This window comes from Branchiostoma lanceolatum, chromosome 15 (genome assembly GCF_035083965.1).
Source record: "Branchiostoma lanceolatum isolate klBraLanc5 chromosome 15, klBraLanc5.hap2, whole genome shotgun sequence".
Classification (NCBI taxonomy): Eukaryota; Metazoa; Chordata; class Leptocardii; order Amphioxiformes; family Branchiostomatidae; genus Branchiostoma; species Branchiostoma lanceolatum.
The window spans coordinates 7,106,908-7,120,099 of NC_089736.1; the positions used below are offsets into that span (position 1 = coordinate 7,106,908).

The following is a 13,192-nucleotide window of genomic DNA, read 5'->3' on the forward strand; positions in this document are numbered from 1 at the left end:
GTTCCCATTGCTTTCTTACGTGCGACTGCCTTGCTTTGGTTGACCACTCAGCGCTCTGTGCAATCACACCATTGGTCAGGGGACAGAACGATACAGGTTGACTAATGTAATTATGAGTCGGTGCTTCCTATTCGTAACGCTTAATCAAGGGCTATTGCAAGCCGATTTTTTTACCAAGAATGCCGGAAACGAACCGTTATTCCAGATTTCTTGACTACAAGTGAGACATTCGAAGCCGAAGTTTAAAATTGGTCATTCCGCATTGAATGTGCTTTTATGATTCGATGTTAGCAAATTATATGATATACATATGCAATACAGATATCTATCCTTACTAGTAATACATCAATAAAAAACCCAGTCCACAACAAGATATGATCAGCTATTTATTGAATTGAAAAGATTTCTTCCACTCGCCAGTCAATGACGTCATACACAACAAGGTGGTCGTAGTTTTCCATGATGCCCTCGGATCCCCAAGTCGGGAAGTCCCGTTTTGTTGGGGGTCGTCATAAATATGGTTCTACGGTTCACCCTGGTGTAGACTGGGACTGGTGGGTGGAAGGATCCTCACAAATATCATTATCATTGAGAACTAAAACTTAACTTACGTACACTGAAATCTGTAGGTCACTGCAGAAAGTGACGAATTTGTTCAACATTATTGTTACTATTACCAACTATCTACTCTACAACATACACACTGAAATAGGAAATGTATCATGCGATGAAACATGTCTGTCATTGCGACATATTTCATATTTCTAGGGAAAACAGGCGACTGGTTTTGATTACAGATCCCATCTACAATTCTTTAGCAGATCAAACAATGATTATTTTCTTCCAATCCATAAGCAGCCTGTGGTACAAACTTTTTACATCGATGCTATTCCATGAACATTGACAGAATGTGGGATCAAACGCTATCCAACAAATTGTGCTTTTTTTGGTGTCGAGCACTTGTCTCAGAAAGTAGAAAGAGCAAAATTGATTGGATGTGTTTATCAATTTGAAAAGATTCCTTCCACTCGCCAGTCAATGACGTCATACACAGCAGGGTGTTCGCAGTTTCCCATGATGCCCTCGGATCCCCAAGTCGGGAATGTCCCGTTTTGTTGGGGATCGTCATAAATATGGTTCTACGGTTCACCCTGGTGTAGACTGGGACTAGTGGGTGGAAGGATCCTCACAAATATCATTCTCATTGAGAACTAAAACTAACTTACGAACACTGAAATTTGTAATTCGTTGTAAGTGACGAATGTGTTCAACATTATTGTTACTATTACCAACTATCTACTCAACAACGTACACACTGAAATAGGAAATGTATTATGTGGTGAAACATGTCTGTCATTGCGACATATTTGATATTTCCAGGGAAAACAGGCGACTGGTTTTAATTACAAATGTCATCTACAATTCTATAGTAGATCAAGCAATGACTCTTCTTCTTTCATTCAAGAGATACAAGATTACATCGTAGCTATCCCATGAACATTGACACAAGGTGAGATCAAACGCTATCCAACAAATTGTGATATTTTTTGGTGTCGAGTACTTGTCTCAGAAAGTAGAAATTGCAAAGTGCCAGTCTCTTTTCTGCCCATCTCCGAAATACACACCTCCACATATGCAACACAAATCTTGTAGAAACTCCAACCTCGGACAACCCGAAGGTTTTAGTCTGACGTTTTCATGCGCAAGATCTGGCAGTCCACACATGGAAAGGGTGTACTACGCATGCGCATTAGCGGTTGTCCGCGAAAGCGCATGCGCGTTAACGGATTTCCGGTGGAATGACTTGGAGGAAAGTTAAAAAGACTGGCACAGGGCTTAGAGAAAAAAGAAGAGAGGCAGCCGCACAATTAAGAATTGTGTGGTTGACTCAGAAGTGAAGATGCAAGTAGGCGTGCAGCAGCGCCGCCTAGTTGCATCAAAGCGAACATCAGCTGTCGGGGATGCCAAGCTTCGTCAGCTTCTTGCAGATCCCCTTGCTGTGGTGCGGTCAGTCTTCCGCAGGGAAGGAGTCGTTGTGACGGGAGTGTTTCTTCCTCAGGCGGTCGATCAGAGACTTGGTCTTGTTCTTCTTGGGGCCTCGGCGGTGATGGCGGCCGCCGTGATGGCTGTGTTCATCGGCGAGATAGTGACCTTCGTGATCAGCGTGACCTTCATGATCAGCGTGACCCTCGTGATCAGCGTGACCTTCGTGATCAGCGTGACCCTCGTGATCAGCGTGACCTTCGTGATCAGCGTGACCTTCGTGATCAGCGTGACCCTCGTGATCAGCGTGACCTTCGTGATCAACGTGACCTTCGTGATCAGCGTGACCCTCGTGATCAGCGTGACCCTCATGATCAGCGTGACCCTCATGATCAGCGTGACTGTCATGACTTTCATGATGCTCATCGTGGCCTTCATGACTTCCATGACCGTCATGACTTTCATGATCCTCAGCGTGACTGCCATGACTTTCCGTGTGATTGTCATGACCTTCAGCGTGACTATCATGAACCTCGGCGTGACCATGGCCATGATGTTCATGGTGGTGGTGATGGTGATGATGATGTGTGTGGTTCCCCTCTGTGTAGTTCCCCTCTGTGTGGTTGTGTTCTGTCACATTACCAACACTGGCAACAGTCCCGTTCTGCGGGGAGGTGGGGAAGGTGGCGTTCTCCTCATCCTGAAGAAGATAGGAATTAAAAAATAGATCGTTATAGAAATGTCTTTTTGAACTACGTTACTTATTTCACCTGCCAGCAAAGGGTAAAGTTTACGCCAGCGTCCGACAGGGTAGTTGGGGTTCAGGGGTATGTCTTTTGTCAACAGTGAGACCACTGCGAGGCTGAAAGGCATGCGATGACTTGGTACAGTGTAATTGTCATATGTGCAAAGGCAGCCTATTAGGTGTTGTCAAATACGGGGGGGGGGGGGAGCATTGTCTTGTGCACAAAGGCTCTGCCTCTTACGCGTTGCCAAAATGGGGGAGAAAGAAACATTGTCATATGCACAAAGGCTCTGTCTCCTAGGCGTTACCAAAAATGGGGGGAAAAGAATCGTAAGTGGTCTCACCGGATAGCCCGCCTCATCCATGGGGACGGGCGGGGTGGCGCAGGGCCCGCACGGACTCTGGTAGTACGCCGACCTGATGATGTTCTCTACGTCAGGGTTGTCCATGTGGGCCTGTGGCATCCTGACGTGTCTAACTAACCTCCCACACCTGTGGATACGTCACGTATATGTAAATAATAGAGAGGAACATCTTCAACAAACTGGTACAACATGGAAAAACATATATAACGTCATGTGAAAGACAAACCGACAACCAAACAGATCCCCCCTCCCCCGTGAACTACATGTAGTAGGCTCTTTCATTGACCCCATGACCCGGAATGTCTGTTGGTTACCACTCAAGGTTGACAAATTAATCGCTCCGGCAACTCTGACCTTTACTTCCTATCAGACTATCAGTCTGTGGTAACGTTTGACGTTTGTGAGTTTCGAATGACCGGCCGACATCTTGGATCTATCCCGCCCACCGACATGGTAGTGTCGGTTACGTAACCGTTCTGTTTCAAATTTAACGTTTTGGATTTGAACATAGTTGTTCTCATCATCATCATCATCATGTCGGGCGGGTTGCCAGTTGTTCTCACCTGTCGTAAATGATGAAGTCATCTTTACGAGCATCTAACAGGCTCCAGATGTCGTCCTGAGCCGTGTCTTGGTACACGGGGAAGTTGACCCTCCCCTCTATTTCCCTGATCTCAAGCGGGGCGTTGCGGAGGTGGCTGTTGACCACTCCAAAGGAGATGTCGTCCAAGCCTTCCTCCACGAGTGTTGATCGCAGGCGTTCGAATCTGGAGTTCAAATACATTTCTTTTAGGAAAGTCGTCAAAACAACGACTGATACACATTCGCATGGAAACACCTTTTAAGAGGATTTTGCGACCATGGCGGGAAAAAGTTTTGAGTTGAAGGAATGCAACAGAAAGATGACAGAAAAAGGAAACAATGATAGATATAGAGCAAGAGAAAGTTGGTTGAACAGCAGATAATACACACAGACCACTGCCCATTTTTTTCATCCATAGAACCATGAAAATGAATGGACAGATTTAGCAATGATTCATCACTTATCCTACATATACATAACATAAACCTTGTAATGCTTAGGTCCCGAATTGAAAAAAGGGGCCCCGCCGGGTAGTTGACGGGCTTTTTTTCCCTTTCGGGCTTGACCCCCACTTGGCCACGTAGGACACCCTGCGGCTGCCGAGCTATTTTTGGGCCCGGTCGGGACCCCGAATCATTTTAACTCCGACATAACATCAACGCGGGACTCGGTAACTAATAGACACCGTAAGCTAATCCCGCGAACACCGGGAATACCCGTCAGTCCACCGGGAGAAATTTGTGGCTTTGGCGCCCGGCCGGGACTACAACCCCTACGGGCAGCGGCGCAAATGGGACCTAAGCATAACATATTGTACAAAAGGCAAGTGTCGTACTTCTCCGCCTGCGACCGACAGAAACGTCAGGAAGCGAAGACGAACTGCAGAACGGCGATCCTCCCCTGACTGTCCTCCATGAAGTCCACCCCGTCGAGCTGCCATACCGGCGGCTGGGCGCAGTAGGGTGACTCGGTGGGGGGAGCAGGGGTGGTGGCGACCGGTGTTGTGGTCTCCTGCGGGGCCGGCGGGGTGGCGCAGGGCCCGCACGGGCTCTGGTAGTACACCGACCTGATGATGCTCTCTACGTCAGGGTTGTCCATGTGGGCCTGTGGCATCCTGACGTGTCTAACTAACCTCCCACACCTGTGGATACGTCATATGTATGTTAGTATCAGACAAAACTCTTCGATAAACTAGCATATGGAAAATGTATAACTGCGAAAACGTAAACAGACGATCAAACAGATGAAAAACATTACCCCCGTGAACAAGTAGACTCTTTCATTGACCCCATGACCTGGAATGTCTGTTAGTTACCACTCAAGGTTGACTAATTACTCGCTCTGACAACTCTGAGCTTTATTTCCTGTCGCTCTGTGGTGAACGTGACTAGCATATGAACAATATGATGATGCGGAAACACAGACTAGTAGTCACACCGAAAACAACACCTACCGTTTCACGGAGGTGAATACCTATAACGGATGTACAGATCGAAAGGTGCTCTGAATGGCCCAAGTTTTGGGGTTTATATTCAGGGTTTGCATTCAATTTCTAATATGATGAACCTAAAGCGGTCCCATCTATGCAAATTATCATCTAAGATACTTTTCATAGACGGGACCACTTGACGTTTGTGAATTCCGAATGACCGACCGCCATCTTGGATCTATCCTGCGCACCAACATGGTGGTGACGGTTATGCATGCTTTTTATTTTTGTTCTCACCTGTCGTAAATGATGAAGTCATCTTTACGAGCATCTAACAGGCTCCAGATGTCGTCCTGAGCCGTGTCTTGGTACACGGGGAAGTTGACCTTCCCCTCTAGTTCCCCGATCTCAAGCGGGGCGTTGTAGAGGTGGCTGTTGACCGCTCCAAAGGAGATGTCGTCCAAGCCTTCCTCCACGAGTGTCGATCGCAGGCGTTCGAATCTGGAGTACAAGTGTTGTTTTTTTTCTTTTAGGAAAGTCATCAGAACAACGACTAACACACAAGCGCGCTCACACAAGTCGTGGGGAGTTGTGCGAAAACGGAAATAAAGACTTCACACGTGCAAATGCAAAACAAAAAAGAAGACAAAAACAAACAAAGGAGTAGCAGAGTCAGGAATACATTGCACCGTGAACACTTTACCAGGACAAAATTCACACGGACCATAGCCCCCCTATTCCAACCTCATCCCTCACTTGTATAATGAAACTGAATGGTTGAACAAGTTAACAAACATTCAAGACTATTCTACATACAGGTATATAGAATAAATATCATAACACAATGTACTTACTTCTCCGCCTGCGACCGACAGAAACGTCAGGAAGCGAAGACGAACTGCAGAACGGCGATCCTCCCCTGACTCTCCCCCATGAAGTCCAACCCGTCCAGCTGCCATACCGGCGGCGGGGCGCAGTAGGGCGACTCGGTGGTGGTGGCGACCGGTGTTGTGGTCTCCTGCGGGGCCGGCGGGGTGGTGCAGGGCCCGCACGGACTCTCCTCGTACACGGCCCTGATGGCATCCTCCACGTCAGAGCTGTCCATGTGCGCCTGCGGCATTTTGATGTGCCTGGCTAGTCTCCCACACCTGTGGACGCATCGTGTGTTAGACATAGCGAAGAAAATCTTTGCTGAAACACAGACATCTCTCTCTATATATATACACACACACACACACACACACACACACACACACACACACACACACACACACACACAAAGGAATGCATTTTTATCATCGGTACAACTCTAACAAGAACAAAGTATGTCCAGATTGATGGGTTGATTGCTTGGTCCTTTAACCCGGTTGTCCAGGGTCGTGAGAGTACTGCATGGTAGCATTGTCCAGATTAGAAGATACAAAAACAGGAAGTGCTGTTTCAGTACCAAGGACAGTCCCAAGAAAGCCCAACATCTGAGGCGTTGCCAAAAAATGGCTTCTCCCAAAAAATACAACTTTACAAAGAACAAAGTATGTCCAGATAGCTTGGTCCCTAAAGCGGTTGTCCAGGGTCGTTTATTTGGCCACTGAATGATGACGTTGTCTACTATGATTACTAAGCAAAGCAGCTAAAAGGTCGAACGCCTAAGGCGTTGCCAAAAAATGGCTTCTCACAAATCTTACCTGTCGTACACGATGAAGTCATCCTTCGACCCATCCAGAAGTACCCAGCATGTCCAGATTAGAAGATTTAAAAAAAACAAAAAAAACAGGAAGTGCCGTTTCAGAACCAAGGACAGCTCCTAGAAGGCCCATCGCCTGAGGCGTTGCCAGAAAATATGACTTCTCTCAAACCTCACCTGTCGTACACGATGAAGTCATCCTTTGACCCGTCCAGTAGCCCCCAGACGTCCGTCAGGGCCGTGTCCTGGTACACGGGGAAGCTGACTCTCCGCTTGATCTCCTCGATGTTGTTCCTGGACATGTAGCCATCACCGTTCACCACCCCGAAGGAGATGTCGGTGATGTCTTCGTCCAAGAGTGTCGATCGCAGGCGTTCGAATCTGGGGCACAATTGTTTCTTTTAGAAAGCCATTAAACAAATTTACACGGATAACCATGGTACAAAGAGTTCGCTCCGAGACGTAAAACAAATGAATGGATGAAGTTGATAAAGGTTAGGTAATACGATACGCCAAATGACAATTACTCAAGCAACTGGATTAGATTTGGAAACGGCCAGACGTTTCAATTCAGGTATTATTCACTAAGTTTTGTCAGTGATAATCCAGGTGCTTGAGTATTGTTGTCATTTGGCGAATGGATGCAGTGATTAGCTGCACTGTTTACATAGTTTGTAAATGAATTAAGGCAAGAAGCTGAAGAAGTTAGGTCAAAGGTCCCAGAAAGGTCCCAGAATACTGGTAGGTTGTCAAATGTCTCCCATTTCTTTTATATGTTTATCTAGCTGTTGCCTTATGGTAGCCGGTGGGAAAATGTACAAACAGAATCAGCGAGAAATTCACAGTAATGACTAAAAGTAGACATTCACAAAAACTCTAAACTTTTCATGGAGTTTGAGATCTTTGATTTTCTGAAATGTCAAATAAGGTAAGAATAGAATAAATGTCAAGAGCCGTTATGAACAAGGAAAATGTCGTACTTCTCGGCCTGCGATCGACAGAAGGGTCAGTAGGCGAACACGAGCTGTAGGACGGTGACCTTTCCCCGACTTTCCTCCATGTGGTTGACACCATCCAGCTCCCAAGATGGCGGCTGTGTGCACAGCTCGTTCGGTGCGGCCAGGGCGCCCAGGCCGGACACCACGAGGCACAGGGCCGCCGCTAGGAGGACACCTCCGCGGTCAGCCATGCTGGAAAACACCGTGGAAAACGTCATATTTCTATGCATCGCTATGGTGACCGATCCTGACTGTCCATCATATTTAGCAGCTCAAACTTCTACCAATGAGAGAATGGCATCGTGTTCGACCAATGAGAGAATGACCGCATGTCCGTCAAACTTTTGCATTTTTATGTTTTTACTTTGCTCGGGTTTGACGGAGGTGGACAGAGGTTATGGAATCTGTCTTGATCTTCCACACAATCTATGTAAGTTGACTCTATTTGACAGGCAGTCTGTCAGCGACGCTGGTAAATTTGAGAAAGATAACGACAGATACCTTGATCCCCATTGTATGTACAACACCTTAATGAAGCTTAAGATAAGACTAGGGAGGCCTATAGGTTTTGGGGACAATGCAAACATCTACAACCTAGCTTTTACACCCTGCATATATGTACTAAACCACCATGTAGCTGTCGCGGTCGACTGTCAAAGCGCTTTTCACGTAAAAATGTTGCATTGACAAAGCCGTTCTTTTCGGGTTAACGGTGCTAGACTTTGATACCCCATTGATGAAAAAGCGGTTTGAAAGTGCAAACCGTTTATTTCTTACCATTAAAACTAGCGACACATTTTGAAGACGTGCATTTGGAAGTGTAGTGTACATATTGACAGGGCAACGTTGTACATACAGTATCTATATTAACAGGTGCCCCAAAGAGGTCACAGGTCACATTTACATAAACATCCTATTCATTCATTCTGCTTACCAAGCTGGTTTAAGACCTTTTGCACTTTGTTCTGTCATGTTTTTGATGACGCAACCTTACGTGTTGTTGTTAGCGTCAATTAATACTTGGTGGTCCAAACACAACCAAATCGAATGAAAACGAGAAAGAAAATTGATAATTCCTAAACTGAAAACATGAAAGTCTATAAGAATATTCAAAGATTTAAAGGATTCTTTGAGACCATACGTAAGGTTGCTTTAAAAAAACACTACTGTCTAGGGCCTAAAAATCCATACTTCGAAGGGTCACGTACATTTCAATACGCTCAATCTTATGATCGTGCATTCTAATAGCCTAAAAGAATGTATCAATCAAAACTATTGCATTACTTAACATTTGAAACGCATACTTGATCGCATTGTTAGACTACGCTTGAAATGTATCCCGCCAATTTTTCTTCCATTGCAACAGAAAATCTTATGTTGTAAACGTGAGAAAAATGGCACCAAAAATCTCAGTCTTAGGACAAAGTGCTTGAAAACAATTAAGAAGTCCTCTATTACTGATTTTTATAACCGTGGGCTAATAAATATGTCTTGGAAGGACTTACCTGTCGAAAGCACGGGCTGTTTGTGAGGGGGCAATGGTTGGTCCCTGTACTTTGAGCATCGGGTGATTGACGCAACCATTGTGACGCGGGGCAAAGTTTTAACTAATATGACAAGATTCTATCATTTCAAACGTCCGAGTACACATTGGTTGATATAGATATGATATGCCATAACACCCGAACATAATTCTATGCTGCTACGTCTGCAAAGCCATAGGCTTCCAAATATACTAGTGAAAACAAATACATATTGAACCCCCCCCACGTTTTATGATGGTTCAATCCTTTGTATAACTAACGTTTGACTGACAAGTGATTGTTCATATTTTCAAAAGTAACCGCTCTTCAGCAAGGAGGTTAATCTTATTTTAACCTCCTTGTCTTCAGTTGGTACTAAAATCAAGTTTACAGTCCATCAACTTTCGGCTGTTGTTATTTGAAATAAAACAACATGTCTGTGACATTTAAAGATTTATTGGAAAACAAAATAAAGCAAGAGACAACATTGTCACACAAGTACAAAGTCTGTACATACTGGTCTGGGTTTACAGAAAGATTCTTCCACCCACTAGTCAATGACGTCATACACAGCAGGGTTTGCACATTTCCCATGATACCGTCGGATCCCCAAGTCGGGAAGTCCCGTTTTGTTGGGGATCGTCATAAATATGGTTCTACGGTTCACCCTGGTGTAGACTGGGACTGGTGTGTGGAGGGACCATCGCAAAACTTCTAATGCATAAAGAACCGCTTCCTCACAAATTCTATCTATCATCTAGAAAGTGACGAAGACGAATTCGTCCACCTTTGTTATTAATCCTTAAACACAGCTCCTTTAAAGTTACCTACCAAATCCCTTCTTTATTTTTGTTTCACCAAATCTGACGTTTCACCAAGTCTGACGAAAATGAACATTCTAAACTTATACAAACACAATACATTGTTCAACAAGAGAACTAACACTTCCCCCTCTTCGACATGAAATACGCCTCTTCTCATACACGCTCATAATCTTGTAGAAACTCCAACCTCAGACAACCCATAGGTTTTAGTCTGACGTTTTCATGCGCAAGATGTGAAAACGTAATGAAAAAAAGCGTACTTAAACGTGTGTCAATCGCTGTTCTTTTAAAGAGGGACTGGTATATGATATGGACGAAAAGAAGAAGAGTGAAGTAGACATATTCGTTAATAGTGTGAATAAATAAGAATACATCTACGTGTAAGAATGTATCAATGTTTCATTCGCATCAAAGCGAACATCGGCTATCTTGAATATGGGACAGATCCGCACCAAGTGGTAAAGTCAACAGTTTTTAAAATGTTTCAGCAGAAAAGAGGAATCGTTCGTTTATTCCAAACGGTGAATGCCTATACATGGCCGTCTGGTAACCCTTGGTCCTGATCACCTTCACTGTGACCTTGGTGACGGCGATCATGGCCGCCATGGCGACGACGATGATTTCGACGATGATGATGTGGAGACTCCGTGTTGTTTTCGGTAAACATGACGCTTTCTGTTCTAATATTTTTGTCTACAGACGTCCCGTTCTGCTGGAAGGTGGATCTGGGGAGGGTGGCGCTCGACACCTTCGTGTCTCTGATGAACTCCTCATCCTAAGATAGGTAAGAAAAAATAACCTCAATTTAAAGCTACTCGTGCACTTATTTACCTCTCATCCAAATAGCCACAGAAAAACACACAGAAGTAAATCATCGAACTAAAATACAGCTTTCCCTTCCTTTCCATTTTGAAAACTTATTTCTGTCATCTCCCCGCCGGCGCGCCCCCTTTCATCCGTTGAGATGGAATAATCGTTATGCTCACCAGATCGCCTGACCCGATGTCAGACGCAGTGGTGAGGACGGGTTCATCCGTGGGTACACCAGGGGTGATGAGGACTGGTCTCGGAGTGGTCTCCGGGGAAATGTCACAGCCGCACGGACTCTCGGCGTACACCGCCCTGATGGCGTCCTCCACGTCGGGACGCACCAGCCAAGCCTCCGGCATCCGGATGTGTCTAGCCAACCGTCCACACCTGTGGACACATATAAAGAAGAGGTAAGTTGAATGTTAGACATCCAGATAACAAGATACGCTTTTCTAAGAGTTTTGGTATAAAACCGGGTTCTCCAGGTCTTCCCTTTAGTCACTGACGAAAGACAGCGGCTGCTGTCTGAAACCTCTGACTGTTTCAAAACTTTATCCATTTACAATGAGTAACTGTCATTTGGCGCAAGAAATGTAAGTTATCTTAAAGATCAATCTAAAACAATCTAAAAGAGCGTCAAGAAGGTTGTCTATTACATTAGATTCCCCGCACAATAAAAGGCCCCTAAAGACATCGGTGCTTCCGCCGCTATATCTGTGCCATATTTGCATTTCAGTTACTCATTGCTCCGTGTGTGTGTCGTGCACAAAGGTCCCGCCTCTTGGGCGTTGCCAAAACAATTGGGAGAAAGATACTCTAAGTGCCAAGTGCCTTTTGGTACTGGTTGGCCCTTTTGATACTGCCTTGCCGCCGATAGATCTGCTTGGAGATTACCATTTCTCACCTGTCGTAAATGATGAAGTCATCCTTGCGACCATCCAGCAGCTTCCAGACGTCCTTCCGGGGTGTGTCCTGGTACACGCCGAAGTTAACCTTGGCCTCTAACTGCCGTAGGTATATCCGGGAGGACCGGGACGTAAACCCCTTCCCGTTGATGACTCCGAAAGACATGTCCGTGACACCATCCTTTTGGAGTTTCACTCGCAGGCGTTCCAATCTGAAGCACAATCATTCTTCAGCCAGAAAGTGGTGTTTCTGATAATAGCATACAGTATTATTCTACAAGAGCAAAACGAGAAAAAAAGTGGTACACTTTGATAAATGTGATTGGTTTAGTCTACCCCCTTCCCCGCTTCTATACCAAGGAAGTTTTATTTCTTGATTTTTTTGGCCATTAGGCCCAAAATCATAATATGATAGTCTTTACTGGATAGTTGTTCCCAGATGGTCTAGAAGATGCAATATGTAAAACATCAAATGATAAAATGTTACATTCTAACATTAAAAAGGAAAACTGCACCAGCTGAGGTCGTAGAATTTGTTAGATAGGTGTCAATAAGCCAATTTACGGTTTTTAGTGCGCCTGCACTGTACAAACCGATAACCGGCGTATCAAAGTGAATGAATTCCGTACGGTACAGTTCTTGGCTAATCGTGTATATATAGTGCGTATACTGGTACATGTTGAGAGGAGAGTGACATACAGTACCTCTCCGCCTGCGTTTGACAGAACGATCAGATGGCGATCGACATCTGCAGGACGACGACTTTCCCGCGGCTCTCCTCCATGAAGTCGATACCGTCCAGCTCCCAAGATGGCGGCTGTGTGCACAGCTGGTTCGGTGCCGCTAGGGCGCCCAGGCCGGTCACTATTAGGCACAGGGCCGCTGCTAGGAGGGTCCCCTCGCGGTTACTCATGCTGAAATACACGACTGATGATTTAGAAATGTGAAATGCAGGTTCACGATTAATTATTGTCCTACGAATTTGTAAAAATTAAATTGCAGGGTATCGGTATCTGACAGGTCCTCTTAAATCTTACCCAACGTGGGTAAATCTTAGGTAAATCTGGGGTATCCTTTTATGTGGTTCCATTATGAAATGGATATTTTGAGGAAGGGGGTGTAATCCATTGGTATTCTTGAACAGTCTTAAAGTTTATCTCACGCTATTTTCCATTGTTTAGCACGCGCGGTGTTTAAGATCACCATGATGTTTTAGTAGTGCTGAAATTAACTTCCATTGGGACTGCATTCGTGCAATTTTCAGAATATTTTCTGATCACAGTTCTACACCAGGTGCTCTACCCCTGAGGCGTTGCCAAAATTGATTTCACTGCGGTGAAAGC

The 13,192-nt window shown here is 45.1% G+C and overlaps 2 protein-coding genes across 2 annotated transcripts; both read right to left on the reverse strand.

Moving 5' to 3' along the window:
* Window positions 1–373: 373 nt before the first annotated feature.
* Window positions 374–12,670, reverse strand: LOC136449320 (selenoprotein P-like). Its single transcript, XM_066449317.1, has 5 exons — window positions 12,554–12,670; window positions 11,849–12,061; window positions 11,121–11,331; window positions 10,836–10,909; window positions 374–2,630 (listed from the first exon to the last, which is right to left on the reverse strand). Exons 2-5 carry the CDS (start codon window positions 12,013–12,015, stop codon window positions 2,009–2,011), a joined length of 1,074 nt encoding a protein of 357 aa, XP_066305414.1. The 5' UTR covers window positions 12,016–12,061; window positions 12,554–12,670; the 3' UTR covers window positions 374–2,008.
* LOC136449321 (selenoprotein P-like) lies at window positions 3,744–9,369 on the reverse strand. Its single transcript, XM_066449318.1, has 7 exons — window positions 9,293–9,369; window positions 7,770–7,979; window positions 6,967–7,170; window positions 5,960–6,253; window positions 5,403–5,606; window positions 4,512–4,817; window positions 3,744–3,860 (listed from the first exon to the last, which is right to left on the reverse strand). Exons 3-4 carry the CDS (start codon window positions 7,089–7,091, stop codon window positions 5,986–5,988), a joined length of 393 nt encoding a protein of 130 aa, XP_066305415.1. The 5' UTR covers window positions 7,092–7,170; window positions 7,770–7,979; window positions 9,293–9,369; the 3' UTR covers window positions 3,744–3,860; window positions 4,512–4,817; window positions 5,403–5,606; window positions 5,960–5,985.
* Window positions 12,671–13,192: the final 522 nt, after the last annotated feature.

Excerpts from the sequence above, each read along its gene's own strand:
- LOC136449321 (XM_066449318.1), bottom strand. The coding sequence starts at position 7,091 with ATGTCCAGGAACAACATCGAGGAGATCAAGCGGAGAGTCAGCTTCCCC. Across the intron at positions 6,254-6,966 it reads GACTTCATCGTGTACGACAG|GTGTGGGAGACTAGCCAGGC; the intron begins GTGAGGTTTGAG and ends ATGCGTCCACAG.
- LOC136449320 (XM_066449317.1), bottom strand. The coding sequence starts at position 12,015 with ATGTCTTTCGGAGTCATCAACGGGAAGGGGTTTACGTCCCGGTCCTCC. Across the intron at positions 10,910-11,120 it reads ACATCGGGTCAGGCGATCTG|GATGAGGAGTTCATCAGAGA; the intron begins GTGAGCATAACG and ends TACCTATCTTAG. Across the intron at positions 2,631-10,835 it reads ACCTTCCAGCAGAACGGGAC|TGTTGGTAATGTGACAGAAC; the intron begins GTCTGTAGACAA and ends GACTGTTGCCAG.